At 58.1% G+C, this 27,258-nt stretch overlaps 1 protein-coding gene across 1 annotated transcript in view; it reads left to right on the top strand.

The window, feature by feature from the left end:
- Positions 1–27,258, top strand: part of LOC116824972 (gamma-aminobutyric acid type B receptor subunit 1-like) — a 48,933-nt gene that overhangs the window by 15,351 nt on the left and 6,324 nt on the right. The window contains exons 5-19 of the mRNA XM_075072073.1: positions 1,035–1,113; positions 2,205–2,339; positions 3,569–3,739; positions 4,591–4,692; positions 5,411–5,476; positions 7,935–8,126; positions 8,454–8,696; positions 16,130–16,193; positions 17,202–17,279; positions 19,709–19,973; positions 24,572–24,775; positions 25,140–25,310; positions 25,361–25,522; positions 25,568–25,765; positions 26,047–26,179. Of these exons, the coding sequence (XP_074928174.1) occupies positions 1,035–1,113; positions 2,205–2,339; positions 3,569–3,739; positions 4,591–4,692; positions 5,411–5,476; positions 7,935–8,126; positions 8,454–8,696; positions 16,130–16,193; positions 17,202–17,279; positions 19,709–19,973; positions 24,572–24,775; positions 25,140–25,310; positions 25,361–25,522; positions 25,568–25,765; positions 26,047–26,179 (2,263 nt within the window). The remainder of the gene's footprint in view (positions 1–1,034; positions 1,114–2,204; positions 2,340–3,568; positions 3,740–4,590; positions 4,693–5,410; positions 5,477–7,934; positions 8,127–8,453; positions 8,697–16,129; positions 16,194–17,201; positions 17,280–19,708; positions 19,974–24,571; positions 24,776–25,139; positions 25,311–25,360; positions 25,523–25,567; positions 25,766–26,046; positions 26,180–27,258) is intronic.

Raw genomic sequence — 27,258 nt, forward strand, 5'->3', positions numbered from 1 at the left:
GCAGGCCTGAGTATAGAGGCCATGGAGTTGGGGGGCACAGATGACACGGGGGGGGTGGGTATAGGGGGCACCAACAGCACAGGGGGTAAGGGGGCACCAACAGGGCTGGGCACAGAGCTGCAAAGGGGGGGCACCGACAGGGAGTGCACAGCTAGTCATGGGAGGTACTGACAGCACAGGGACCTGGGGGTAAGGGGGACACCAGTGGGGTTGGGCATGGGGTTGGGCACTGGGGGCACCAATAGGGGGTCCAGGGCTGAGCATGGGGAGCACCACCAGCATGGGGGGGCTGGGATACAAGGGAGACACCAACAGAGCTGGGCACGGGGGGCACCAACACCAAGGTGAGCTCAGGGGCACTGGGCTGGACACATGGGATATCGAGGGTACAGAACTGGACAGGGGGTACCAACAGCAAAGTGAGCAGGTATTATCTGGGGGGGGGGTGTGGGCCTGGGGGGCACCAGGAAATGGGCAATGGGGGGAGGAGGCGGCATTCCAGAAGTGGGGGAGGGCTGCACTGAGGAGACAAATGGCTGGAGGGGAGACACTGAAAGATGCATGCTCCTGTGTGCTGTCTCTCGCACACTCATCCTGCATCTCACACACTCACCTTGCCCCTTCATGCTTCCCTTTGCTGTGTCTCACACGCTCATCCTGCCCCTCACACACTGCCCTGTGCTGCCCCTGGCACATTCACCCTGCCTCTCCCATACTCCCTATTCTGCCCCTTGCACGTCATCCTGCTCCTCTCACACTTCCCTGTGCTGCTTCTAGCACAATCCCCCTGTCCCTCACACTCCCCTGTGCTGTGTGTTTCACACACTCAGATCTGCCTTTGCTGGCTCTTGTGTGTTCACACTCCATTCCATGTACACCTGACTTGTTGCACACTCACTGGCTTTTTGTGCACCTGGTGCTCAGCCAGTCTCTTGCACGCCCACTCCCTGGTTTCCTGGGGCACTCAGAGTTACTTTGCCTCTGGCACACTCATCCCTGCTCACTCCATCCCTCACCTGCCTCCTCTCTTCCAGTTCCTTCTTCACGGAGCCCTCACTGCCTTTAGGAGAGCCGTGGGGTCTGGTTCTATACCTGGGTTCTATCCCTGGTTCTGTGAGGGGAGGGGAGGGGGGCTGGGAGCCAGGATTCCTGGGTTCTATCCTTGACTCTGGGAGGGGAGTAGGGCCTGGTGGATGAGGATGGGAGCCGGGAGTCCCACTCCCCCCCCCTCCCTCCCCCCACCCCGGCCATGCTCCCTCTGTGTGTCTGTCACCACAAGAGCTGTCTAAAATGTACCTAAGGAATTGGCTGGAGTGGGAAAGTCTGCAGAATATTCCTGTGGGAGGGGGATGGTTGTTGCTGCTTGGAAAGGTGGTATCTTGGTAGGGTGTGGGTGAGCCACTTTCCTCTCCCCCCGTTTTGCTCCCTGGAGGGCAAATTTTTCAATGAAATTTGGGAAAAAAATTCCCAAGAAACTAAAACTTCCCTTCTCGAAATGCACAGTATTGAGAGTGAGACCTGACTTCCTCCAACAGCTTTATTCTTCTCTCTCTGATCTCTCTGCCTGTCCCCATGTCTCTGGATCTCCCCTGCCTTCATGTCCCCACCTTTCTGTGTCTCACCGCCCCCTGAGCTCCCCAACTGTCCCCCGCCCCAATCTCCCCTGCTCCCTGTGGCTGACAGGTTGCCATGGCAGCACAAGCTGCTTCTCCTGCTGATGGGGTTGTCATGGAAACTGATCTTCTCTCCCCCAGCTGCTATGCCCTGAATAATTCATGGGCCCCTCCTGGTGTCCAGCCAGGATAGGGAGGATGGGCTGTGACCTTCCAGAGAGGAGTTGGGGGAGGAGGAGAGCAGAGAGCCAGGATTCCTGGGATCAATCCCAGGCTGTGGGAGGGCCAAGGGGTCTAGTGGTTAGAGCAGGGGGGCTTGGAGCCAGGACTCCTGGGTTCTATCCCTGGCGGAGGGGCGGGGGGTAGGGAGTGGGCTCTAGTGGATTAGAGCAGGGGGGCTGAGAGCCAGGATTCCTGGGTTGTATCTCTGGCTGTGGGAAGGAAATGAGGTCTAGTGGGGAGTCTGGGAGTCAGGACTCTTGGTATATAGCTGGGTGGGTTGGGAATCGGGACACCTGGCTGTGGGAGCAGCGTGGTGGGGCGTGGGGTTCGAGCGTCCCATGGGTGTGATGGTGGGTCTGTGCCTTGCAGTGCGACCCAGGCCAAGCCACCAAATACCTGTATGAACTGCTCTACAATGACCCCATCAAGATCATCCTTATGCCTGGCTGCAGCAGTGTCTCCACCTTGGTGGCCGAGGCCGCCCGCATGTGGCACCTCATTGTGGTGAGAGGGTCCGGAGGGTTGGAGGGGGGAGGGAAGGTTATGTGGTAGGGCAGGGTTGTAAGGATTCGTGTGTCTGAGTGTAGAGGTTGTTTGAGGGTTGGTGCATGTGTGGGGAAGTGTCATGGATCTCACGTAGCTCTGGGACAGCCCCTGGGAGGACTCTTTCAGTGCGGCAGCCCCCTTAGGGTCATGCTTCCTCCCCGGGGTGAGCCCCTTGGCTTCAGTACCTCCTGGGACTGAACCTCGGAGCCTGGAGCACGCCCACCATGAGCTCCCTGCAGCGAGTCCACCTGGATTGGCTCCCCAACAGAGGGAGACTTGTTCCCCTCAAAGGGAGCCATGCACCCTCCCGTGTTCTTAAGCTGCAGTGCCTCCCCGCTGGCGTTGTGAATGCAGGAGGGTTTGTTAGACGTCTGGAACACAGCGTGCCAAGTCCTTGGGTAGCACAGAGAACAGCACCATCCATCTGGGTCAGTTCAGAGCCTAGAGTTCTCCACCTACCCCTTCTTCGACCCTGTCCAGAAACTTCTCCTGCTTCCCACAACTCCACCAGGCCTGTCCTCCATCCTTCGTCTTTGTTCCTGGGCAAACATTGTCTCTGGGCCCTTTGTTCTCCAACTGTTCACACCTGGCTGGCTTCCTGTGAGTGTCATCCATGGTCAGTAGTAGCTAGATACAGAATGTCCGGGCAGTTGTCTTCTGGGACTCTTCATGGCATGGGGCAGCCAGGTGTCAGTCATCCCTGGATCTCTGCAAAGAGTAAACAATTTCCCCCCACCCACCTAGTCAACTGTGCAGCATATGGGGGAAACTGAGGCACCTGTTATTCATGCAAAACATTATGAAATATTCTCACTTGGTCAGAGGAAGTCATGTCTTGGGACGTTGTGTGTGTTGGGGTGGGAGGTGTTGAATGTTGTGGGGGATAGGTGTCGGGGTATAGTGTGGGGGTGTGGGGCTCGGTGTCAGGGTATTGTGTGTGTTTGTGTCGGGGGCTGGGTGTTGGGGTATTGTGTGTGTTTGTTGGGGTGAGTGTATTAGTGTGGGGGACTGGGTGTCAGGGTGGCGTGTTGGGGGGCTGTTGGAGTGAGGGACTGGGTGTCAGGGTATTGTGTGTGTGTGTTGGGGTAGGAGGTTGGGTGTCAGGGTATTGTTGGGGGTGTTGGGCATTGGGGTGTTGTGGGGGCATGTGCTGGAGTGCCCACACTGAGCCAGCTCTCCTCCCCCAGCTGTCATACGGCTCCAGCTCCCCAGCACTCTCCAATCGCCAGCGATTCCCCACCTTCTTCCGCACCCACCCCTCAGCCACTCTGCACAACCCCACGCGCGTCCAGCTTTTCAAGAAGTGGGGCTGGACCAAGATCGCCACCATCCAGCAGACCACGGAGGTCTTCACCTCGGTATGGCTGCGGTGCCCTGGGCCCCTGACCCCCACGGAGCCCCGGGCCCCTGACCCCCAGGGATCTGCCCCCCATGTTCTCCCTGACCCCCGTGGCGCCCTGGACTCCTGACCACTGCAGGAATCTGCCCCCCACATCCTCCCTGACCCCCACAGAGCCCTGGGCCCCTGACCCTCACAGGGATCTGCCCCCCACATCCTCTCTGACCCCCATGGCACCCTGGACTCCTGACCATTGCAAGAATCTGCCCCCAATATCCTCCCTGACCCCCATGGAGCCCTGGACCCTTATCCCCACGTTGCCCTCCCCCAGGAATCCTGGCCCTCACACCCCACATCCTCTCTGACCCCCATGGCACCCTGGACTCCTGACCATTGCAAGAATCTGCCCCCAATATCCTCCCTGACCCCCATGGAGCCCTGGACCCTTATCCCCACGTTGCCCTCCCCCAGGAATCCTGGCCCTCACACCCCACATCCTCTCTGACCCCCGCGGGGCTCAGGACCCCCAACCCCTGTAGCCACCCTGGGCCTCCAGTCCAGCACCTCCCAACTCCCAAAGCGACCCAGACCCCCACAACACCATGACCCACACAGCACCCCGACCTTGCAGCCACCCCTGACTCCCCTGCCCTGTGCTTCTGACTCCTACAGCTGCCCTGGATCCCACAGTGCCCCCTGCCCAGTGCCCCTCATCCTCCCCAGTTCCCTCCTGCTGCCCCGACTCCCTTCCGACCCCCACTCCCTGTCCCTACCATGCCCCAGAGCTTGCTGCTTTCCCTCATATGGCCCCCCTGCTAGCTCCTCAGCTTTCTCTGACTCCATCTTGTCTTTCTTCACCCCCACCCGCAGACCCTGGATGACCTGGACCAGCGGGTGAAGGAGGCTGGCATCGAGATCACCTTCCGCCAGAGCTTCTTCTCTGACCCCGCTGCGCCTGTCCGCAGCCTCAAGGTGAGAGACCGCCAAGCTGGGGCTTGAGGGGATCTGATGGAGGAGAGGCCTAGGGTTGGAGGGGATACCCAAGGCTAAGATGGCAGGGGCATGGGCGCCTGGAGCTGGGTGGGGGGAGCTCAGGGCACGGGGAGGATGAGCCGATGGCTGGTGAGTACCCGGGGCTGGGCCGGGCACATGGGGGGCACTCCCTGTCTCCTGTGGGGGGAAACCCTGCCCCACCACATATGCTCCACATCCCCGCTGTGCCCCCATGTCCCCTCCCAGCCAGGCGATCTGTCCATCTGCTGCTGGATTGCCTTGGGACAGCACCGCCCCCTAGACGCACAATGGGGCTCCCCTGGGATCAGGGAGGGGGGAAGGTGGTCAGGGACCCAGGGTGCCCGCAGGTTTGGCAGGACCCATGGGACCCCTCCATCTTCCCACAACCTCCTCCCATGCGGGGGGGTGGGGGGTGTCACAACCTCACACGGGGGTGGGGAATGCTTGGAGTTATGCAAAGATATGAAAACACATGCAAATTGGCAACCGTCTGTGAGGTGGTGAGTGAGAGGCTGGGGAGTGGAGTGAGCAGCAGTGGGTTGTTGTGGGGGTACATGGTGTTGTGGGTTGTGCTGGGGTGTCTGGAGGTAGAGCAGGGGGATAACTGTGTCTCCCCACGATTCACGTGGGTCGTGACAGTTCCCCCCCCCCTCCCTCGGTGGCCATGTCCCCACAGCGCCAGGATGCCCGCATCATCGTGGGGCTCTTCTACGAGACCGAAGCGCGCAAGGTCTTCTGTGAGGTGAGGCCTGGTGGGGGCTCAGTGCTGGGGGGCAGCCAGGTGGGGGAGGTGCCAAGCTGGGGGGGCTGGACTCAGTACTGGGGGGCAGCCAGGGTGGAGGGGCTAGGCTCAGCACTAGGGGGGCACCTGGTATGAGGGAGTCAGGCTCAGTGCTGGGGGGTGCCTCCAGATCTAGGGAGGAGCTGGGGGGGCAGAGAAGCAAGGATGGCTACCTCTCATAGTCCCAGACACCAGGGCCCTGTCCCCTCCAGTCCCCTGGAGGCCAGTGCCAGAATGGCTGGGCTGTGTGTGGTCCAAGCTGGGGGTCCCCCTTCCCTGGGGAGACATTGCACCCCCCCACACAGAGCCCTGCTAGGATGGACCCCTGACTCAGCCTCGCCTCTCCTGCCCCATTGTGTGCCAGAGAACTGCAGGGAGACACCCTCCATCCCCGCACACATCCACAACACGGGCACGCCCCGCGATGTGGGCATGCCCTGCAATGTGCAGACATCCCACGCCCTACCGACGCCCTGCCCCCTGCAACGCACACACCCCCAGCACACACACAACGCACAACACACACAGACAGGAGATTGCTGAGCTGAGCCAGCCAGATCTGTCTCTGCTCTCTCTCTTGCTCCCAACCCAGCCCCCCGAACATCTCTGGGGCTCCCCCTAGTGTCCCCATGGCTCTCCGGTGATGTGAGACTGAGCCCCGCGGCTTCCCCATGACACCCCCAGTGCCACTTCCCAGCCCGAGATTTTGTCTGTGCAACTTCTGCTGTTGCAGCCTGTGGCCTGCGCGTCTCTGCTGTAGGGACCCAGGCCTGCTGTGCTGGGTGTCGGTGCCCATGTGTAATGGTGTCCTTTGCGGGTAGTTTGATGCTGGGTCAATCACAGCTGCGCAGCCCCTCCCCTGGCCCAGTTGTACTGGTCTCCAAGTGCCCTGTCACAGTGGAGGTGATTCCCTTTCCCATCTGGGAGTCTGGGAATAGCCAGACTAACCTGAGGGTATGGCTACACTATGGCTCTCCGGTGATGTGAGGAGAGCTCCCGCGGCAGCCCTTTGAAGTGCGAGTGTGGCGGCAGCGCTGGGAGAGAGCTCTCCCAGCACTGCAGGTACTCCACTTCCCCGTGAGGATTAGCTTACAGCACTAGGAGCCGCGCTCCCAGCGCTGGGGCAGTGTTTACCCTGGTGCTTTGCAGCGCTGTAACTTGCCGCGCTCAGGGATGTGTTTTTTCACATCCCTGAGCCAGAAAGTTACAGCTGTGTAAAGCGCCAGTGTAGCCAAGGCCTCAGACCCTTGATCATGGAGTAACTGTGTCCACCTAGCGGGCTGTGCAGAAAATTACCACTGTAGAGAGACAGCTGGACAGCACGTGTGTCTGTGTGGACAAGGCCTGGGGGTGTGGGGAGGGGCTGTGTGGAAAGTGACAGGTGGATCCAAAAATCAAGGTACAGAGCTTAGCTAGATTGGAGGGGCGTGGGGATGGATGGATGGAGGGGAGCATATGGGGATGAATGGATGGATGTAGAGGGGGTGCATGGGGACAGATGGATGGATGGACAGGGGGCGTGTGGGGATGGATGGAGAAGGGGCGGAGGGGGATGGATGGATGGAGAGCGGGCACATGCGGACAGATGAATGGAGAAGGGACGCATGCGGACAGATGGATGGATGGATGGATGGAGAGGGGGTGCATGGAGATGGATGGATGGAGAGGGGGTCCATGGGGATGGACGGATGGATGGAGAGGGGGCCCATGGGGATGGATGGATGGATGGAGAGGGGGGCGTATGGGGATGGAGAGGAGACATATGGGGATGGATGGATGGAGAGGAGGCCCATGGGAACATATGGCTGAATGGAGAGAGGGCACATAGGGATGGATGGCTGGATGGAGAGGGGGCATATGGGGATGGACGGATGGCTGGATGGAGGCAGGTGTATGGGGACGGACGGATGGCTGGATGGAGAGGGGGCATATAGGGATGGATAGAGGGGGAGTAGGGGATGGAGGGCTGGGGGGATGGATGGATGGATGGAGGGGAAGTAGGGGATGGAGGGCTGGGTGGATGGAGGGCTGGTTGGGTGGCTGGATGGAGGGCTGGGTGGATGGATGGAGGGGGAGTAGGGGATGGAGGTCTGGATGGATGGAGGGAGGGGAAGTAGGGGATGGAGGGCTGGATGGATGGAGGGCTGGGTGGGTGGCTGGATGGAGGGGAAGTAGGGGATGGAGGGCTGGGTGGATGGATGGAGGGAGGGGAAGTAGGGGATGGAGGGCTGGGTGGATGGAGGGATGGAGGGGAAGTAGGGGATGGAGGGCTGGGTGGATGGAGGGATGGAGGGGAAGTAGGGGACGTAGGGCTGGGTGGATGGATGGAGGGAGAGGATGGAGGGCTGGTTGGGTGGCTGGATGGAGCTGCATGCTTGTCTGAGCCAGGTGCCCATCTCTCAGACGTGCCTCCGTGCAGGTGTACAAGGAGAAGCTGTATGGGAAACGGTACGTCTGGTTCTTGATCGGCTGGTATGCCGACAACTGGTTTCGCATCAAGGACCCTGCCATCAACTGCACGGAGGCAGAGATGGCGGAGGCCGTGGAGGGGCATGTCACTACCGAGATCGTCATGCTGAACCCCGAGAACACCCGCAGCATCTCCAACATGGTGAGGGCAGGGAGAGCCAAGTGCATGGGAGGCCGTGAGGCGGGGACATCAGGGGGAACAAAGCCTGGGAGGGCGCAGTTGGGGGCCATGAGGGACTAGAGAGGTGGGGGGGACCAAGGGGGACTTGAGGATCTGGGCTGGGTGGGCAGCAGAGACCGGGAAGAAGAGGGGGATCAGAGAAGACCTTCGAGGAGGGCAATGGGACGGGGGGGCAGTGTAGGACAGGAAGCCCTGGGGTGACTGATGAAAAGAGTCAGGGAGGGGGCAGTGGGCCTCCATATCACTTCCCCTCCTCCAGCTCACTGTCCCCACCCGCTGGCCCTGCAGACCTCCCAGGAGTTCATTGAGAAGCTGCAGAAGCGTCTGGGCAAGAACCCGGAGGAGACGGGAGGTTTCCAGGAGGCGCCGCTGGCCTATGACGCCATCTGGGCCCTGGCCCTGGCGCTCAACAAGACCTCGGCCGAGCTGGTGAAGAAGGGGCTGCGGCTGGAGGACTTTAACTACAACAACAAGAACATCACAGATGAGATCTACCGCGCCCTCAACTCCTCTGCCTTTGAGGGCGTGTCGGTGAGTGACCCCTGTGCCCCCTGTCCGCAACTCCACACCCCCTAACGCCCACCCCATCACTGGCGAGATCTACCGCACCCTCAACTCCTCTGCCTTCGAAGGGATGTCGGTGAGTGACCCCTGCACCCTCCAATCCTGACCTGGTCCCTCACCCCCTAACCCTGCACCCCCTAACGTCCACCACATCACCAACGAGATCTACCATGCCCTCAACTCCTCCACCTTTGAGGGGGTGTCAGTGAGTGACCTCCGTTTCCCTGGGATACTGCACCAATACTAGACGGTGATGGGAAATAAGGGTGTGGCTTCACTAAGGGGTGATACTTGACGGCCAGCACTTAAAGAATGGCGGCTGCCCTTCATAACCTGAGCCCAGGAGGGGGTTGGGGCCAGGTGACACCTTCTGCCCTGGAAACTGGACAAAGGCTGTAGGAGGAGCTGGGGATGTGGCTCGGGGAGGCAGTGGGAAGGGGTTTCAGTTTGGAGCTGGCTGGGGAGATTGGGGGAGGCCCAGAACCTGGGTGTGGGCTCCCTACCCCCCAAGAGGGATCTGACTGAGGGGTCCTGTTTTCTGTACCTACAAGCTCTGTTTTAGACTGTGATCCTGTCATCTAATAAACCTTCTGATTTACTGGCTGACTGAGAGTCACAGTGAATTTCAGGATGTGGGGAATGCAGGGCTCTGACTCCCCTACACTCCGTGACAACTGGTGTTAGCAGCGGGATATACAGCACCCCGTGGTGGTGCTTCCTGCGGTAACTGACTGGGGAGCAGTAAAACGAAGGGGGATTAATGAGAACCAGGCGTGCTGAAGGCTCAGAGAGGAGTGGTTTCGGGAGGCGAAGGAGCTACACTTAACCCCTGGGAGTGTGTGACCAGTGAGAAGCATTGTTGCAGTAACGAGGTCCCCTTGGGGACTGCGGCAAGCAGTTTCAGGGACGGAGGAGTCTGCAGCTTGACCCTGGGAGAGAGGTGGGGACCTGGAAAAAGGCTGGCACAGTAGGGGTTCTTCTTGGAAACCATGGGGAGCTGAGAGCACACAGGCCTGCGAGTCCACAACAACTTGGGATCTGCGGGGAGATGTATAACCATCTCCTTAAGAGGGACCTTATAGAGCTGTGCAAGGAGCGGGGGCTTCGCAGAGGGAAGGGCACCAAAGCACAGCTGATTGCCCAGCTGGAGGAGGAGAATCGCTTGCAGGAGCTGATCCCTGTCCCTGAGGAAAGCAGCCTGGCAGATGCTGTGCCGGCACCAGAATCTGTTCCGGCTGGGAGTGGTCAGACTGCTGCCAAGGGCATTCCGAGGCCCCTCCTACCTATGGCTAGGGGACGGGCTAGAAGCATACAGATGAACCCTGGGGGCACTGTGACCCCCTGCCATGAGCAGGGGATGCTCAGCACCAAGCTCCCCTTCGCTGGAGCTGAGGCAGCTGGAATGGGAGAGGGAGATAAAACTGAAAAAGCTGGAGAAACAGCGGCTGCATGAACTGTAGTTGGCAGAGCTGAGGAGCAGAAAGCCCCCTGCTGCGGTAAGTGAGGGGGGACCCAGGACTACGTGGAACTTTGATAAGTGCATCCTGGCCCAGTTTAAGGAATGAGAGAACATAAATGAATTCCTGATGGCCTTTGAGAAAGGCTGCACAGAGTTGATTCTACAGACAGGCTCCAGTTTCTCACCCCCTTACTGGACCCCAAAGTCGTAGGGATGTACAGCCAAGTGGAAGGGGTGGAGGCAGGGGACTATGAACTGTTCAAAAAGGCCCTGCTACGCAAGTTTGGGATGGCTCCTGAGGCATACTGGAAAAAGTTCCGGAGTCAGCGTAACCCCCCTGAGGACACATATCTGGAACTGATCCTCCAAATGGAGGGATATGTCCACAAGTGGGCAGATGGGGTCCAGACTAAGGAGGACATGGTTAAATTGGGTGTATTGGAGCACCCGTATGAACATTGCTTGTCTGACCTGAGGATATGGTTGGTGGACAAAAAGCCAGAGGCCTGCAGAGCGCAGGGCAGCTGGCTGATGAGTTTGCGGACAGCCTGTCGGGGTGGAATGGAGGAGTCCCAAAAGAATAAGCCCACCACAGTGCAGAGAGAGAGTCACCCTGGGACTCTGCAAAGGGGGAATGTGAAGAACCCCCTCTCAAGGGCAACAGCCAGCATCAGGACCAACCACCCGTCTCGAGGGGACCAACGGAGTATGAATTGTTATTACTGTGGGCAGAGAGGCCACACACGGACCCCGTGCCCCAGGCTCAAGGACAGACTGAGCAAATCAAACCCTCACAGGGTTAACTGGGTAGGGACCCAGCCGCATGTGGGGCAGGCTTCCCAGGCAGGAGGGGTTGGCAGCGTACCAACTGCTCAGGAGGAAGGAGTTTCCCAGATCAGCTCCTCTGGGGGGCTTGATGCCCCAGAATCAAGGTTCTCAGTTTACAGGGTGGGCATGGGGCTGTCCCTGCGGAGCGAGTGCCTTGTTCCCCTTTAGGTGGATGGGAGCAGGGCTGACTCTAGGTTTTTTGCTGCCCCAAGCAAAATAAAATTTGGCGGCCCCTACCCCAGCCCTGGGCACCCTCCTGCTGCCCCAGCCCTGGGCTTTCCGCCTCCACCTGCACCCTCTGCTGCCCCAGCTCTGGGCCTCTCCCTTCCCGCACCCCCCTGCTGCCCCAGCCCTGGGCTCTCCTCCCCCACCCACACCCCCTGGTCTGGGCTGTCACACACCGCGTGCTGCACCACCTCTGGGCATCCTGCATCCCTCGCACTCAGTGCCCCCCACCCCCTGCCACCACCAGCCCTGGGCTTGCCCCTCCACCCACACCCCTGCCCCCCCCTTCTGCCCAGACCTGGGTCACTGGTGACTTGCTCCAGGCAGGTCATTCAGCAGGAATTTTGGATGTGCACAGAACACAGACAGGATTGGTTCCCATAGGGTTACAGAACTGCAGTAAAGTGGAACAATTTTTCAGCTTGTGTGATTTTGGAGGATATCTGGAGGCATATTATACGACTGTCCTCCATAAATGAGGAAAAGTCAAAGGTGTCTTTATTATTCTTTTGTTCCACTCTTTGTTTCTATGGGGATTTGGCCAATGCAATACCACGTGTCTTCCTTTTAAACAACTAAAAAAAAAAAAAAAAAAAGCAACCTCCAAAATGCTGTAGTCGTGCCCGTAGCCAGAGCTGGCTAGGGGCACTACGCCCTGACATCGGGGAAGGTACCTCACCATAGGTGCAGGACCCTACACTGGTGGGGAGGGAGAGCGCAGAGACAAAGCTCAGAGGGGCTGTGGCTTCAGACCCAGCCAGTGAGAGGGAGCAGGCACCCATCCCTTCCCCAGCCGCTGAATTTCAGGCCAGGTTGCAAAAAGATCCCTCCTTGCAGAAGCTAAGGGACCTGGCTGGCCTCAGTGCAGCACAGACCATGGGGAAAGGCTGCCAGGAGAGGTTCCTGTGGGAGAAGGGATTCCTGTACTGAGAATGGGCTCCCACAGGGAAAGTGGAATCATGGGGGATCAGGAGGCTGCTGCTAGTCCCCCAGAAGTGTCGCCGCAAGCTACTGTACCTGGCCCATGGCATCCCTCTCTCAGGATACCAGGGAATCTGGCATACCAGGAAGAAGCTGCTACAAAACTTTTACTAGCCTGGAATCTTTAATACTGTCCAACAGTATTGCAGATCCTGTGACCCCTGTCAGAGGGTGGGGAAGGCCTGGGACAAGAGGAAAGTGGTTTTAAGATCTTTGCCCATCCTAGAGGAGCCTTTTCAGAAGGTGGCTGTGGACATAGTGGGGTCTCTCAGCAAGGCGACCCGGTCGGGGAAGAAATACATTCTGGTGGTGGTAGATTTTGCTACCTGTTACCCCGAGGCAGTGGCCATGTTTTCTATTGAAGCAGACACACTGGCAGATGCGCTGCTGACAATTTTCAGCCGAGAGGGATTCCCCAGGGAAGTCTTGACAGACCAGATATCCAACTTCATGTCAGACCTGCTCCAATGCTTGTGGGAGAAATGTGGAGTTGGCACATCTGGGCCTCAGAATCTCACCCCCAGTCCAGTGAGCTGGTCGAGAGATTCAGTGGAACTCTAAAAGATGATGCTGAAAACCTTTTATGAACCAGCACCTGCAGGATTGGGACAAGTATTTACCTCACCTGCTGTTCTTATACAGGAAAGTGCCCCAGCAGTCTACCAGGTTTTCGCCTTTTGAACTGTTATATGGTAGAAGGATAAGGGGGCCCCTGGACCTGATGAGAGACGAATGGGAGAGGAAGGCCGCTCCCGATGGAGAATCAGTGGTGGCGTATGTCTTGAACTTCCTAGAAAGACTTGCTGAGTTCATGGGCTTGGCCAGGGAGAATCTGGCCAGAGCCCAGAGAAAGCAGAAGGTCTGGTATGACTACGGCATGGACCCGTGCCTGTGCTACTCGGGACCAGGTGATGGTTCTCATTCCTGTGAGAAAAAACAAACTATAAGCTGCCCGGGAAGGCCTTTTCACAGTTGTCAAGAAACTAAATGAGATAAACTGTCTAACTGGGCACACCGCCACAGGTGTATCATGTTACTATGATGAAGTCATGTTATGATGGGGATATATGGCATTGGCCGTGTGTGGGCATTGCAAGGAGCAGGGAGATGACCCTTTAGTAGATCTGTTCCCTGAGACAGGAGCTGGCTCCCCACAGGAAACAAGTCCCCTCTCTGATCAGCTAACACCTGCCCAGCTAGCTGAGATCAGAGAGGTGCTGCATTTGTACCAACAGCTGTTTTCCAACCAGCCTGGACTCACTAATCTGACTGTCCACTGGGTGGAGACAGGATCGCATCCTCCTATAAGATGCTCCCCCTTCCGAGTCACAGGGAAAACTGCTCAGAGAGAGGTCAGTGACATGCTGGCTTTGGGGGTGATCCAGCCATCTTCCAGCCCTTGGGCCTCTCCTGTGGCATTGGTCCCCAAAAAAGACAGATCGATCCGGTTCTGTGTGGACTATCGGAAGTTTAATGCCATCACCGTGTTTGATGCCTACCCTATGCCCAGGCCTGATGAGCTCGTAGACAACCTGGGAGGAGCTCACTGTGGATCTTACAAAGGGCTACTGACAAGTGCCACTGGATGCAGATGCCAGGCTGAAATCTGCTTTTATCACCCCTCTGGGGCCCTATGAGTACCTGACCCTGCCTTTCGGACTCAAGGGGGAGCCTGCTACCTTCCAGCGCCTGGTGAATTAGCTACTGAGGGGGATGGAGAGTTTTGCCTTGTACATTGATGATATCTGTGTCTTTAGTCAGACCTGGGAGGACCATGTGTTCCAGGTTAAACAAATGCTGGACCGACTCCAGGAGGCTGGTCTGACCATAAAAGCTGAAGTGCAAGGTGGGGATGGCCGAAGAATCTTATCGGGGCCACCAGGTGGGGAGCAGCTGCCTAAAGCCAGAACCAGCCAAGGTGGAGGTGATCAGAGACTGGCCTGCTCTCCAAACCAAAAAGCAGGTCCAGGCGTTTATTGGGATGGAGGGTATTATCAAAGATCTATGCCACACTTTTGCTCCATAGCTACCCCCATCACTGAGCTATGCAAGAAGGAAAAGCCAGACAAGGTGGTCTGGACCAAGCAGTGCCAGAAGGCTCTCTGTGCGCTGAAGGAGGCTCTGATCAGTGGCGCAGTTCTGGTAAACCCAGACTTTAACAAGCCATTTATGATGATCACTGATGCCTCAGACACAGGGCTGAGTGAGGTGTTAATGCAAGTTGATGAAAAGGGGGAGAGACACTCCATCGTGGCCATGGAGAAGGAATGCCTGGCTATGGTATAAGCCCTTAAGAAACTCCAGTCATATCTATTTGGGTGACACTTCACTGTGTACTCTGACCTCCCTCCCTTGACCCGACTACACCAGATGAAAGGAGCCAATGCCAAGCTGCTGAGGTGGGGCTTGCTCCTCCAGGATTATGATATGGAGATGGTCCATGTGAAGGGGAGTGCCAACGTGATAGCTGATACATTGTCCCAGAGAGCGGGGCCTGAACTTCCCCAGGTCACTGGTCAGAGTGACCCCTCTCATTTCAATCTCGAAGGGGGGAAGAGATGTGATGGAGTAGGCAGTATTAACCTGGTAATGTTGCATGGGAGTTTTACTAGCTTACTGTCTTCTGCTTACACTGGGCGTGCCTCTTGTTTCCCTGGGGTACTGCACCAGTACTAGATGGTGATGGGAAATAAGGGTGTGACTTCACTGAGGGATGATACTTGACGGCCAGCACATAAAGGATGGTGGTTGCCATTCGTAACCTGAGCCCAGGAGGGGGATGGGCCTAGGTGACACCTTCTGCCCAGGAAATTGGACAAAGGCTGTAGGAGGAGCTGGGGATGTGGCTAGAGGAGGCAGTGGGAAGGGGTTTCAGTTTGGAGCTGGCTGGGGAGATTGGGGGAGGCCCAGAACCTGGGTGTGGCTCCCCACCCCTCAAGAGGAACCTGACTGAGGGGTCCTGTTTTCTGTACCTACAAGCTCTGTTTTAGACTGTGTTCCTGTCATCTAATAAATCTTCTGATTTACTGGCTGACAGAGTCACAGTGAATTTCAGGAAGTGAGGGGTTCAGGGCCCTGATTCCCTCACACTCTATGACAACCCCACACCCCCAATCCCATGCCCCCCTAACGTGACCCTGCACCCCCTCCAACCCTGCACCCCTAACGCCCACTTCATCACTGACATCTGCTGCACCCTCAACTCCGCCTTCGAGGAGGTGTCGGTGAGTGAACCATGTGCCCCATAATTCACATCCCGTGCCCCCTGACCCTGACTCTGTGCCCCCTGTTGCTCACCCCATCACTGACAAAATCCACCATGCCTTCAACTGTTCCACCTTCGAGGGGGTATCGGCAAGTACCCCGCACCCTCTGACCCCAACCCCACACCCTCTGACCCGGACTCTGCGCCCCCGTCCCTGACCCTGCATCCCCTACCCTAGTGCCCACCCTGTCACTGACAAGATCTACCGTGCCCTCAACTCCTGCGCCTTCGAGGGGGTGTTGGATAGTGACCCCTGTGCTCCCTAATTCACACTCTGTGCCCCCTAACCCTGACCCTGTGCCTCCAACCTTAATGCTGCTCCCTGCACCCATAACTCTAACCCCACTCTCTGAACCCCTAACTCCCATCCCTAACTCCTGCACTCTCTTTAGCGCCCCCTAGCCCCTTCCCCCTGCCTGTAGGCTCAGGGCTCAGCCTAGCCCTGTGGGCATTGAGCTCCATGCCAGAAGGCCAGTGTCCCTCAAGTTCCCCAGCCCCCCAGCACTGCACGCCCTGCACATTGCTGCCAGCTCAGCAGGGCAGTCCCCTGTCAGTGAGCACTGCCCACCAGGTGACAGCCCTACTGCTGCTACCAGCGAGGAGTGCCTGGTGACGCTGGTCTGTGTTTATCTCCCTGCCCAGGGTCACGTGGTATTCGATGCCAGTGGCTCCCGCATGGCCTGGACCCTCATCGAACAGCTTCAAGGTGAGTGATGCCCCTGCCCCGCACAACAACTCGACAACCTCCACCCTGCGCAACAGCTTGACAACTCCCTCACTGTGCAACACTACAACACTACAGTCCCCTGCACAACATAGCACAGCTACCCCACCCAACACATCACACAGCACAACAGCCCTCCACATTGCACAATGCAACACCACACCATGAAACAACACCACACACACAACAAACCCACTCCACACTACCCTCTGCTCACACCACACAGCAATGCACCATAGAGCAACACATGAACCCCGCACACACCATGCAGCACAACACAACCACCCAGCACAACACAACAACATTCCTCCAAGCATACCACACCACACAACCACCCCTGAAGACACCACACACCGCCACTACACTAGGAAACCCAGGACAACGATGCCTTTCTCCCACACGTGCTGGCACGCCAACCCCAGAACATACCACACAACAATCCCTAGCTCCAGGGGTGACAGACAGCCTGGCGTGCTCAACCCTCCTGCCCCCATGCTCATATCGCCCAGGTCGCTCCTCCCATCCAGCCCCCAGGGCTCCCCACCTAGGTCCGGAGGCAGGAGGCTGCAGTGTTGCGATAGGGGAGCAGGGGGAAGCTCTTTGCACTTGGAGCTCATCCTCCTGGCCCAGAGGTGAAAGTAAGCTGGTCCCGTCAAGGCTCTGGGCCCTTTTAATCCCTGCCCTAGCCCCGCAAAGCTCGGGGTTCCCCCTGGCGTCCAGAGCCCCAGGCTCTTTAATTTGCTCCTGAGCCCCGGGGAGCTCCCAGCCACCTCTTCAGCTGGGAGCCCCTGTTTGATTTAAAGGCCCTGGGTCTCCCAGCCACAGCTGGTGCCCCAGGGCCTTTAAATCTTGAGAGGCCGCGCCTCTTCCGGATGAGGCCACGCCTTTTCTGGATGAGGCCACGCCCCCTCAGGACTCCAGCAGTACTGGTAAATCCTATAAATTACTTTCACTGCTGCCCTTGCCTGACCTGTCCCCCTCTCCCTGCAGGTGGGGTCTACAAGAAGATCGGCTACTATGACAGCACTAAGGACAACCTCTCCTGGTACAACAATGACAAGTGGATTGGTGAGCTGGGGCTGCCCATGCCCTTAGGGGTTATGGGAACCACCCCCCAGGGTTTCCTGTTCTTGGGCGTCCGGCACCTCCCACCACCGGGAATTGTGGGCAGGGCCGGCTTTAGGAAGTGCGGGGCCCAATTCGAACAGGGGCTTGTACTCACCTGGCAGTGCTCCGAGTCTTCGGCAGTACTTCGGCGTCAGGTCCTTCACTGAAGGACCTGCCGCCGAAGACCCAGAGCAAGCGAAGGACCCGCCGCCAAAATGCTGCTGAAGACCCAGAGCTCTGCCAGGTGAGTAAAAATTAAAAAGGCGTCTCTAGCCAGGGAAGGGGATTCTCACTGGGCGAGGGGCCCCCTTAGGCACGGGGCCCGATTTGGGAGAATTGGTGGAATAGACCTAAAGCCGGCCCTGATTGTGGGAATCACTCCCTGGGTTCCTGTTCCTGGGCATCTGGCACCACCTTCCGCCAGGGATAGTGGGAACCACCCCGCTGGGATTCCTGTTCCTGGGCATCTGGCACCTCCCACCCCCAGGGGTTATGGGAACTGCCCCCCGGGGTTCCTGTTCCTGGTCATCTGGCACCACCTTCCACCAGGGATAATAAGAACTGCCCCCCTGGGGTTCCTGTTCTTCAAGTGATTGCTCATATCCATTCCAGTTAGGTGTGCGTGCGCCGTGTGCACGTTCGTCGGAAGATTTTTATCCTAGCAACACTCAGTGGGTCGGCTGGGCGCCCCCTGGAGTGGTGCCGCCATGGCACCAGATATATACCCCTGCTGACCCAGCTGCCCCTCAGTTCCTTCTTACCGTCCGTGTTGGTCGTTGGAACAGTAGAGTGCGGCTTAGCTGATCTCCACCTCCCTGGCTTCTCGTAGCTCTGTAATCGTTATTGTGTATATAGTTCCATTTTCTATATTTCTACTTAGTTTTATTAGTTCTTTAACGTAGTTATTGTATATAGTTAAGAGGGGTTGAGGATTAGCCCTTTCCCCTCACCCGGTGCCAGGGCCCATGCCTGGTTCACCGGGTTTCAAACTGTGCTCGGCTTGTCGCAAGCCGATGCTGACAGGAGATCCTCACAACTCCTGCCTTAAGTGCCTGGGGGAATCCCACCTCGCAGACAAGTGCCGCATCTGCAAGGCCTTCAAGCCATGGACGAAAAAGGAGCGGGACTTTCATCTCAAATAGCTCCTGATGGAGGCAGCCCTTACTCCTCTGCCCTTGGCACCAAGCGCCGGACAGTCCGCACCGGGGAGAAGTGCATCCCCAGCACTGGAGCGCACCGGCACTGTGAAGGCCCGTCGGCACCAACTGGCGCCGGCCCAAAAGCCTGCCCGACACCGCTCTCTCTCCCCGCGGGTCAAGAGGCACAAGACTCCTGCGACTCCCATACCTACGTCACAGTCAGAGCACCCGCCTAAGTCGGACTGCCCGGCACCGACAACTGCTGTGTCACTGACAACTTCAGCACCGTTGATTCCGGCCTTGCAAGAGCCGTTGAGTCCGGTGCCTCACAGCTCCCTGGCACGTTCCATGGTTGAGCTTATTGTTCCCTCCACGCCGGAGACATTCTCTACGGAAAAGGAGCTGATTGCCCTGACAGAGCCTGCGCTGCCTCAACCCCCGGCACCGCCGGTGCAGGTTATCCAATCAGTAGGCAAACTTGCCCTGCTGAGACCATCCTCGCTCAGCACCGCTGAAACGCACCCGTCACGATCGAGGTCCTGCCGGCATTCTCGGTCCCATCACCGATCCCGGTCCCGACGCCGCTTGCAGTCCTGGTACCGCTCTCCATCTCGGTACCGGTCGTACTTGCCGCACCTTTCAAGATTGTGCTTGCTGACCCGATGCTCTCGGCACCGATCCAGCTCCCGGCACCGTTCACGGCACCGCACTCCTCGCAGCCGCTCTCGACGTAGAGCTTTGGGGTCCCAGTCGACCTCCCGGCAGTGCTTCGGTTGCAGGTCCCTTTCTCATTCCCGGTACCAGTACTGTGCCCAGTACCATTCTCCGATGCCGCGTGGAGACGGATCAACCAGACGCAGAGACCCTTCCCAGCTCCTCTGTGGCTGTCTTGCCATACATCAGTGTCATCACGCGCGGACAGTGCCTCCTACGCACACGACCGTGATTCGGATACACACAGCCGAGTCTTCCAAGAGACCCACGGCCCAGACCAGGGACCTCATCAGTGGTCCTTCTGGACACCTTGGGCATATCACCAAGCCCAAGGTGGACTCGCAGTGACATCACGCTCCGTTCCATCGGAACACCGGGTACCAGAGGCCACTGTCAGCCGCCCCCCTCCTGCAAGTACGGAGGAAGCTTCCATCCACGCACCGGACCCTCAGGTCCCACCGGTCCCTGACGTCCCCCATGATCAGGAGACCATACAGGACCCACTCGTCCCGGGCCTTTCGTCTTCCTCTTCCCCAGATGAAGTGGTAGCGGGGACATCCTCATCGGGCCTGCCTCCAATTGACCTCAGGGCACACCAGGACCTCCTGAGGCGCGTCGCCCTGAATATAAACCTGCCAGTGGAGGAGGTTCCGGAGGTTGAGGATCCCGTGGTAGAATTATTGTCGGTGGATGCACCAACTCGAGTGGCCTTACCGTTCATTCGATCAATTCAAGCTGAGGCAGATACCATCTGGCAATCCCCAGCATCTATTCCGCCCACGGCCAGAGGAGTGGAACAGAAGTACAGGTGCCCTCTAAGGGGTACAAGTACTTATACGTGCACCCTGCTCACTGGTTGTACAATCCGTAAATGAACGGGAGCGCCATGGCCAACAAGCCCCTGCCCCAAAATATAAGGAGGCTAGGCATATGGACCTGTTGGGCCATAAAATCTACTCCGTGGGGGGCCTCCAACTCAGGGTGGTGAACCAGCAAGCCCTACTTAGCAGATATAATTACAACACCTGGGAGGCAGTAGGGAAATTCATAGAGCTGGTCCCACAAGACTCCCGCCAAGAATTTAAGGCATTATTGGAGGAAGGAAAGAAGGTGGCGAGAACTTCTCTCCAGGCCTCGCTGCACGCTGCCAATTCGGCAGCGAGAACTGTGGCCTCTGGAATCGTCATGAGGCATATATCATGGCTCCAGGTCTCAGGCCTGCCACCTGAACTACAGCACACTATCCAAGACTTGCCATTCGATGGCCAGGGTCTATTCTTCGAGAAGACTAACCCTAGGCTACAGAGTCTGAAAGATAATTGGGTGATTATGCGTTTGCTTGGGATGCACACACCACAGACTCAACGAAAATCCTTCCGCACCCAACCTCAACGCCCTTACCCCCCGCCTAGACCAAGGCAGGACTTTGGCAGGAGGCGAGGTCGAGGCAACTGCAGACAACAGTCTGGACCCCAAGGGGGTCACAATAACGGTCCCTCCAAGCCAACGATGGGATCCAAACTGAACTTTTGAAGGTGCGCCCGAGGATGGTGTACCAGTTGTCTCCCAGGATCCTTTTCAGTTTTACAACCGCCCTTCCCCTTTCCTCCCTGCGTGGACCCAATTAACTTTGGATCATTGGATCCTACGCACGGTAGAATTCTCATACCACGTCCAGTTTATTTCACTCCCTCTCTCCCAACCCCCCTCCTCGTCCCTCTTCAGGGACCCCTCTCATGAGCAATTCCTCTTGCAAGAGGTATGGACGCTCCTTGCCATGGGAGCTATAGAGGAGGTACCAGAGGACTTAAGGGGCAAGGGGTTCTATTCCCGCTATTTCCTAATCCCCAAGGCAAAAGGAGGCCTCAGGTCTATCCTAGACCTGCGAGGACTGAACAAGTTCATGAAAAAGTTGAAGTTCTGCATGGTGTCACTGGGGACAATCATCCCATCCTTGGATCCCGGACACTGGATGCCACCCTCGACATGAAGGACGCATATTTCCACATTGCCGTTTACCCTCTGCACAGACGGTACCTCCGGTTTGTGGTCAACCATCAGCATTTTCAGTTTACAGTCCTTCCGTTTGGCCTCTCTTCAGCCCCTCGGGTATTCATGAAGTGCATGGCTGTAGTCGCTGCCTCCCTCTGTCGTCGTCGAATACATGTCTTCCCGTACCTCGACGATTGGCTCATTCGAGGGACCTCCGAGGCCCAAGTCACCAATCATGTGGGCGTAGTCAAGGACCTCTTCATGCGACTAGGCCTAATCATCAACCTGGAGAAATCTACTCTAGTGCCCACAGAAAGAATAAAGTTCATTGGGGCCATCCTGGACTCCAATCTTGCAAGGGCCAGTTTACCACAACCCCGATTTCAGGCAATAGTATCAATTATACGAAGCCTTCAAAACTGCTCGACAACTTCGGCTCGCACTTGCCTTGGCCTCCTCGGTCACATGGCTGCCTGCACGTTCGTGACCAAGCACGCCAGACTACGTCTGTGTCCCCTTCAAACTTGGCTCGCCTTGGTTTACCGCCCAGGCAGGGACGCCATAGACATGGTAGTCACCATTCCCCCAAGCATCCTAGGCTCCCTCGACTGGTGACTGACGCCCTCCCTGGTGTGTGCAGGACTGCCGTTCCATCCGCCACAGCCCTCCATGCCCCTGACAACAGACGCGTCATCTCTCGGCTGGGGTGCTCACCTCGGACATCTTCCCACTCAAGGCCTTTGGTTGTCTCAGGAGCTGGCGCTACACATAAATGTCCGAGAGCTAAGAGCAGTCTGCCTGGCGTGCCAGGCATTCCAGCAACATCTACAGGGCCGTTGTGTCTCAGTGTTTACAGACAACACAACGGCCATGTTCTACATAAACAAGCAGGGAGGGACACGATCCTCCCCCCTTTGTCGAGAGGCGATCCAACTATGGGACTTTTGCATAGCCCACTCAATAGACCTGGTAGCGTCCTTTCTCCCAGGAGTTTGGAACACCCTGGCAGGTCAACTCAGCAGATCCTTCCTGTCTCACGAGTGATTGATTCGCCCGGACATTATACGTTCTGTCTTCTGGAAGTGGGGATTTCCCCACATAGACCTCTTCGCTCCCCATGAGAACAGGAAATGCCAGAGGTTCTGCTCCTTCCAAGGTCTCTCCCAGGGTTCGATCTTGGACGCCTTCCTGATTCCGTGGAAAAGCCAACTACTTTACGTCTTTCCACCATTCCCGTTGGTTCACAAGGTCCTCCTAAAGCTCCGCAGGGACAGAGCTCGCCTGATCATGATTGCCCCTGCGTGGCCCAGGCAACACTGGTACACCATGTTGCTCGACCTGTCGATAGCCAACCCAATAACCCTGCCTCGTCATCCAAGATAAACCTCAATAACTCAGGACCACGGGCACGACTTCACCACCACAGACCTGCAGTTCCTTTCACATCATGGCATGGGTCCTGCCTGGTTAACCCAGTCAAGAGTTAACGTTGCTACTGTCCCAGTGCAAACAAAGTACTCCTGGTAGCAAGAAAAACCTTCCCCCCGCTATGGTTACAATATCATGGCCAGTGGAAGCGTTTCTATCTGCACTGGTGACGAAATGCAAAATGTTACTTCCCCATCGAGGATCTCGATCCCCTAACCATCCTGGATACTCTGGTCTCTCAAAACAGGCAGGGCCTAGCGTATCTCTGTTTGCGGTGCACTTGGCAGCTCATTTATACCTTCCACCCAGGAGAAAAGTGGCCGCTCCGTGTTTTCACACCCTAGATCATCCAGGTTCCTCAAGGGCTGTGAGAGAGCACCTGTATAACCCCAAGTAACGCGGCCTATCCCACCCACTTGACCTCAACCTAAAGTCTTTAACAGAACTTAATGTATCCACCAATTACGAGCCGTAGCAACTTGCTCGTTGCTATACCTGCCCTGAAAGACAGTTTTCTCGTAGCACATTACATCGGCCAGACGAGTCTCTGAGCCTTTGGGCGTCCATGGTGGACCCACCGTATACGTGTTTCAACAGGACCAAGGTGCAGTTCGACCACGCCCAGCATACTCCTCCTAAAGTAGTATGCGGCCTTCCATACCAAATCAGAGACATCTTCCTTTGGTATTCTTCCTGAAGACGCATTCCTTCATGACCGGGAACAACAGTTGCACTCCCTAGATGTCCCTAGCGAGCGCATCGCAATTTAATAATCTAACGGACGCAAGCCCTTTCGTAAATTGCCCCAACTCTTCGTTGCAGTGGCAGACCAAATGAAGGCCTACACTATCATCCTCCCAGAGGATCTCTCTCTTGGGTGACAGCAGATGCATCCGCACTTGCTATGACTGGCTCAATGTTTCCTCGGGCCATCTCACGCACATTTTACCAGGGCTCAGACTTCATCTGCTGCCTCCGGCCCATGGTACCAATCCAGGAAATATCTCGCGCAGTGACACCAACTACTACCTAGTCCTTGGGTCCAACACCTTTGCTTCGCATTAAATGCTCTGGTTCACAGCCTAGAAGATGAGCAGCCTTTGGCTCAGCCATTTTTCATTCAGCCACATCTCACTCTGACCCCCACTGTCTAGTAAGGCATTGGGAATCACCTAACTGGATGTATACATGAACAATCAACTCGACTAGCAAGAAAAGACGGTTCACCTCACTTCTGGTAACTGTTGTTCTTCGAGAATGTATTGCTCACTATCAATTCCAAACCCACCCCCTCCCCACTGTAGAGTAGCCAGCAAGAAGGAACTGAAAGGAGCGGTTGGGTCGGCGGGTAATAATATCCAAGCGCCATGGCGGCGCCACTCCAGGGGGCACCCAGCCCGACCCACCGAGTGTTGCTAGGGTGAAAACATCTTCCGACGAATAGTGCACCGTGCGGCACAATCAGGACGTGACACACCTACTGGAATGGATATGAGCAACACATCTCGAAGAACAACAGTTACAACAGGTGAGTAACCGGTCTTTCCTGGCATCTGGCACTTCCTGCCTGCCCGGTGCATTGTGGGAGCCACCCCCTTGAAGGTTCTTGTTGCCATGGGTCTCTGGCCCTGCTCACTTGCCAAGGATTGTGGGAGCTTGCCATTCCAGGGGTCCTGTCACCAAGGGTTACGCCCCCTCTCCGCCAGGATTATGGAATCTGCTCTCCCTGTTGGGGGATGGGGGCATAGACCATGGGTCCGCTGTGAATCGGAGGCTGTCTGGGTGCGGAAGCTCTGGGGGTCACTGGGGCGTGAACCTTCCCTGCCTTGAGCCAGGGCCGGGAAGCCTTCCCCTTCTCGGGCTCGGGGAATGGGGCAGTGCTGTGCTTAAGGTGAGCCTTCTCAACTGTGCTCTCTCTGCAGGGATCCCCGCCAGCTGATATACCAGTGATCACCAACCATTTTCCGTTTCCTGTCGCAGAAGCTCTTCATCTCAGTGTCGGTGCTCGCGAGCCCTGGCATTCCTGCTGGCCATCGTCTGCGCTGGCCTTTTAACATCTACAACGGGCATGTCCGTCATTGCCGACCCCCCACCCCCCTGCCCACGGCTACCCCCCCAGCCTGGGCAATTCTGCTGGCCATCGTCTGCCCTGGCCTTTAACATCTACAACGGTCAACCAGTCCGGTCAGTGTCCCTCCTGCCCCACCAGGCTACCCCCCACCCCCAGCCTGGGCATACCTTCTGGCCATCTGTCTGCTTGGCTTTTAAACATCTACAACGGGCACCGTGCGTTCAGATGCCCCTCTCCCCCCTGCCCCCACGGCTATCCCCCAGCCCCCAGCCTGGGCATTTGCCTGGCCCATCGTCTGCCTGGCCCCCTTCATATTAAAAATGGACACGTCCGGCCAGTGCCCCTGCCCCACGGCTACCCCCACCAGCCCCGAGCAGCCTGGGCATCCTGCTGCCATCGTCTGCCTGGCCTATAACATCTGCAATGAGCACGTCCAGTCAGTGCCCCCCTGCCCCACGGCTACCCCCCACCCCTCAGCCTGGGCATCCTGCTGGCCATCGTCTGCCTGGCCTTTAATATCTACAACAGGCACATCCGGTCAGTGCCCCCTCCGCCCCCCATGCCCCACGGCTGTCCCCCATCCCCGAACCTGGGCATCCTGCTGGCCATCATCTGCCTGGCCTTCAACATCTACAATGGACACATCCGGTCAGTGCCCCCTCTGCCCCCCTGCCCCACGGCTGCCCCCCACCCGCCAGCCTGGGCATTCTGCTGGCCATCGTCTGCCTGGCCTTTAACATCTACAACGGGCACGTCCAGTCAGCGTCACCTCTGCCCCCCTGCCCCACGGCTACCCCCAGCCTGGGCATCTTGCTGGCCATCGTTTGCCTGGCGTTTAACATCTGCAACGGGCACGTCCGGTCAGTGCCTGGCCTTCAACACCTACAATAAGCATGTCTGGTCAGTGCTCCCACTGCCCCACGGCGACCCCCCAGCCTGGGCATTCTGCTGGCCACCATCTGCCTGGCCTTCAACATCTACAGCGGGCACATCCTGTCAGTGCTTCCACCCCCACTGCCCCACGGCTACTTTCCACTCCCCAGCCTGGGCATCCTGCTGGCCATCGTCTGCCTGGCCTTCAGCATCTACAGCAGGCATGTCCGGTCAGTGCCTCCTCTGCCCCCCTGCCCTACGGCTACCCCCCACACCCCACTTAGGCGTCAGGCTGGCCGTCGTCTGCCTGCCTTTCACCTCTGCAATGGGCACCTCTGGTGAGTGTCCCCCTGGCCCAAGGCTATCCCCGACGCCTCCTGTCTTGGGGTGGGAGCTGGGCTGTAACCCCCACCCTCCAGGTGATGACTGCGTCTGGATGGGCCAGTCTCTGGGGTGGGCGGGAGCTGGGCTCTGATGCATCCCCCAGGTGATGACCATATCTGCTCTGCAGGTACATCCAGAACTCCCAGCCCTATCTCAACAACATGACGGCCGTGGGCTGCACGCTGGCGCTGGCCGCTGTCTTCCCCCTGGGGCTGGATGGCTACCACATCGGGTCTGGGCTCTTCCCTTTCGTCTGCCAGGTGGGGCAGGGCATTAGGGCTGGGGCACAGCAGGGCAGGGAGGGCCCAGGACCAAGAATGATTTAGTTGGGATTGGTCCTGCTTTGAGCAGGGGGTTGGACTAGATGACCTCCTGAGGTCTCTTCCAACTCTGATATTCTATGAATGGGGGGATGAGGGCAAAGAGCGATGAGGAGGGCTAGAGTTGGGGTGCAGGGGGTGAAGGGACAGGGCTGAAGATGAGGGGCCCGGCAAGGGGTGTCGGCATGGGGCAGAGCTGAAGATGGGGGGCCAGGTAGGGGGCAGGACTGAAGACGGGCCCAGCAGGTTCTGGATGCAGGACTGAAGATGGGGGGGCCCAGCAGGGGGTGCTGGCAGGAGGCAGGGCTGAAGGTGGCGGGCAAGGCACAAGATAGGGGGCCCAGCAAGGGGCAGGGTGCAAAATGGGGGGCCCAGCAGGGAGCAGGAGCAGGGCTGAAGATTGGGGCCCCAGCGGGGGCAAGGCTGAAGACAGGCCCAGCGGGAGGGTGGGGGCAGGTCGCAAGATGAGGTGCCACAGCAGGGGGCAGGGCAGGACTGAAGATGGGGGGCCCAGCAGGGGGCAGGGCTAGGGCTGAAGATGGGGAGCCCGGCAGGGGCAGGGCTGGAGATGGGGCCCCAGCAGCGGGCTGGGACAGAGCTGAAGACGGGAGGGGCCCGGTGGGGGGGGCAGGGCTGAAGATGGGACCCCAGCAGGGAGGGGCGGGGGCAGGGCTGAAGATGGGACCCCAGCGGGGAGGGGCAGGGGCAGGGCTGGAGATGGGGCCCCAGCAGCGGGCTGGGGCAGAGCTGAAGACGGGAGGGGCCCGGTGGGGGGGGCAGAGGCAGGGCTGAAGATGGGACCCCAGCGGGGAGGGGCAGGGCTGAAGATGGGACCCCAGCGGGGAGGGGCAGGGGCAGGGGCAGGGCTGAAGATGAGACCCCAGCGGGGAGGGGCAGGGGCAGAGGCAGGGGCAGGGCTGAAGATGGGACCCCAGCGGGGAGGGGCAGGGGCAGGGGCAGGGCTGAGGATGGGGCCCCAGCGGGGGCAGGGGCAGGGGCAGGGCTGAAGATGGGGCCCC

This window comes from Chelonoidis abingdonii, chromosome 13, assembly GCF_003597395.2.
Source record: "Chelonoidis abingdonii isolate Lonesome George chromosome 13, CheloAbing_2.0, whole genome shotgun sequence".
Taxonomy (NCBI): Eukaryota; Metazoa; Chordata; order Testudines; family Testudinidae; genus Chelonoidis; species Chelonoidis abingdonii.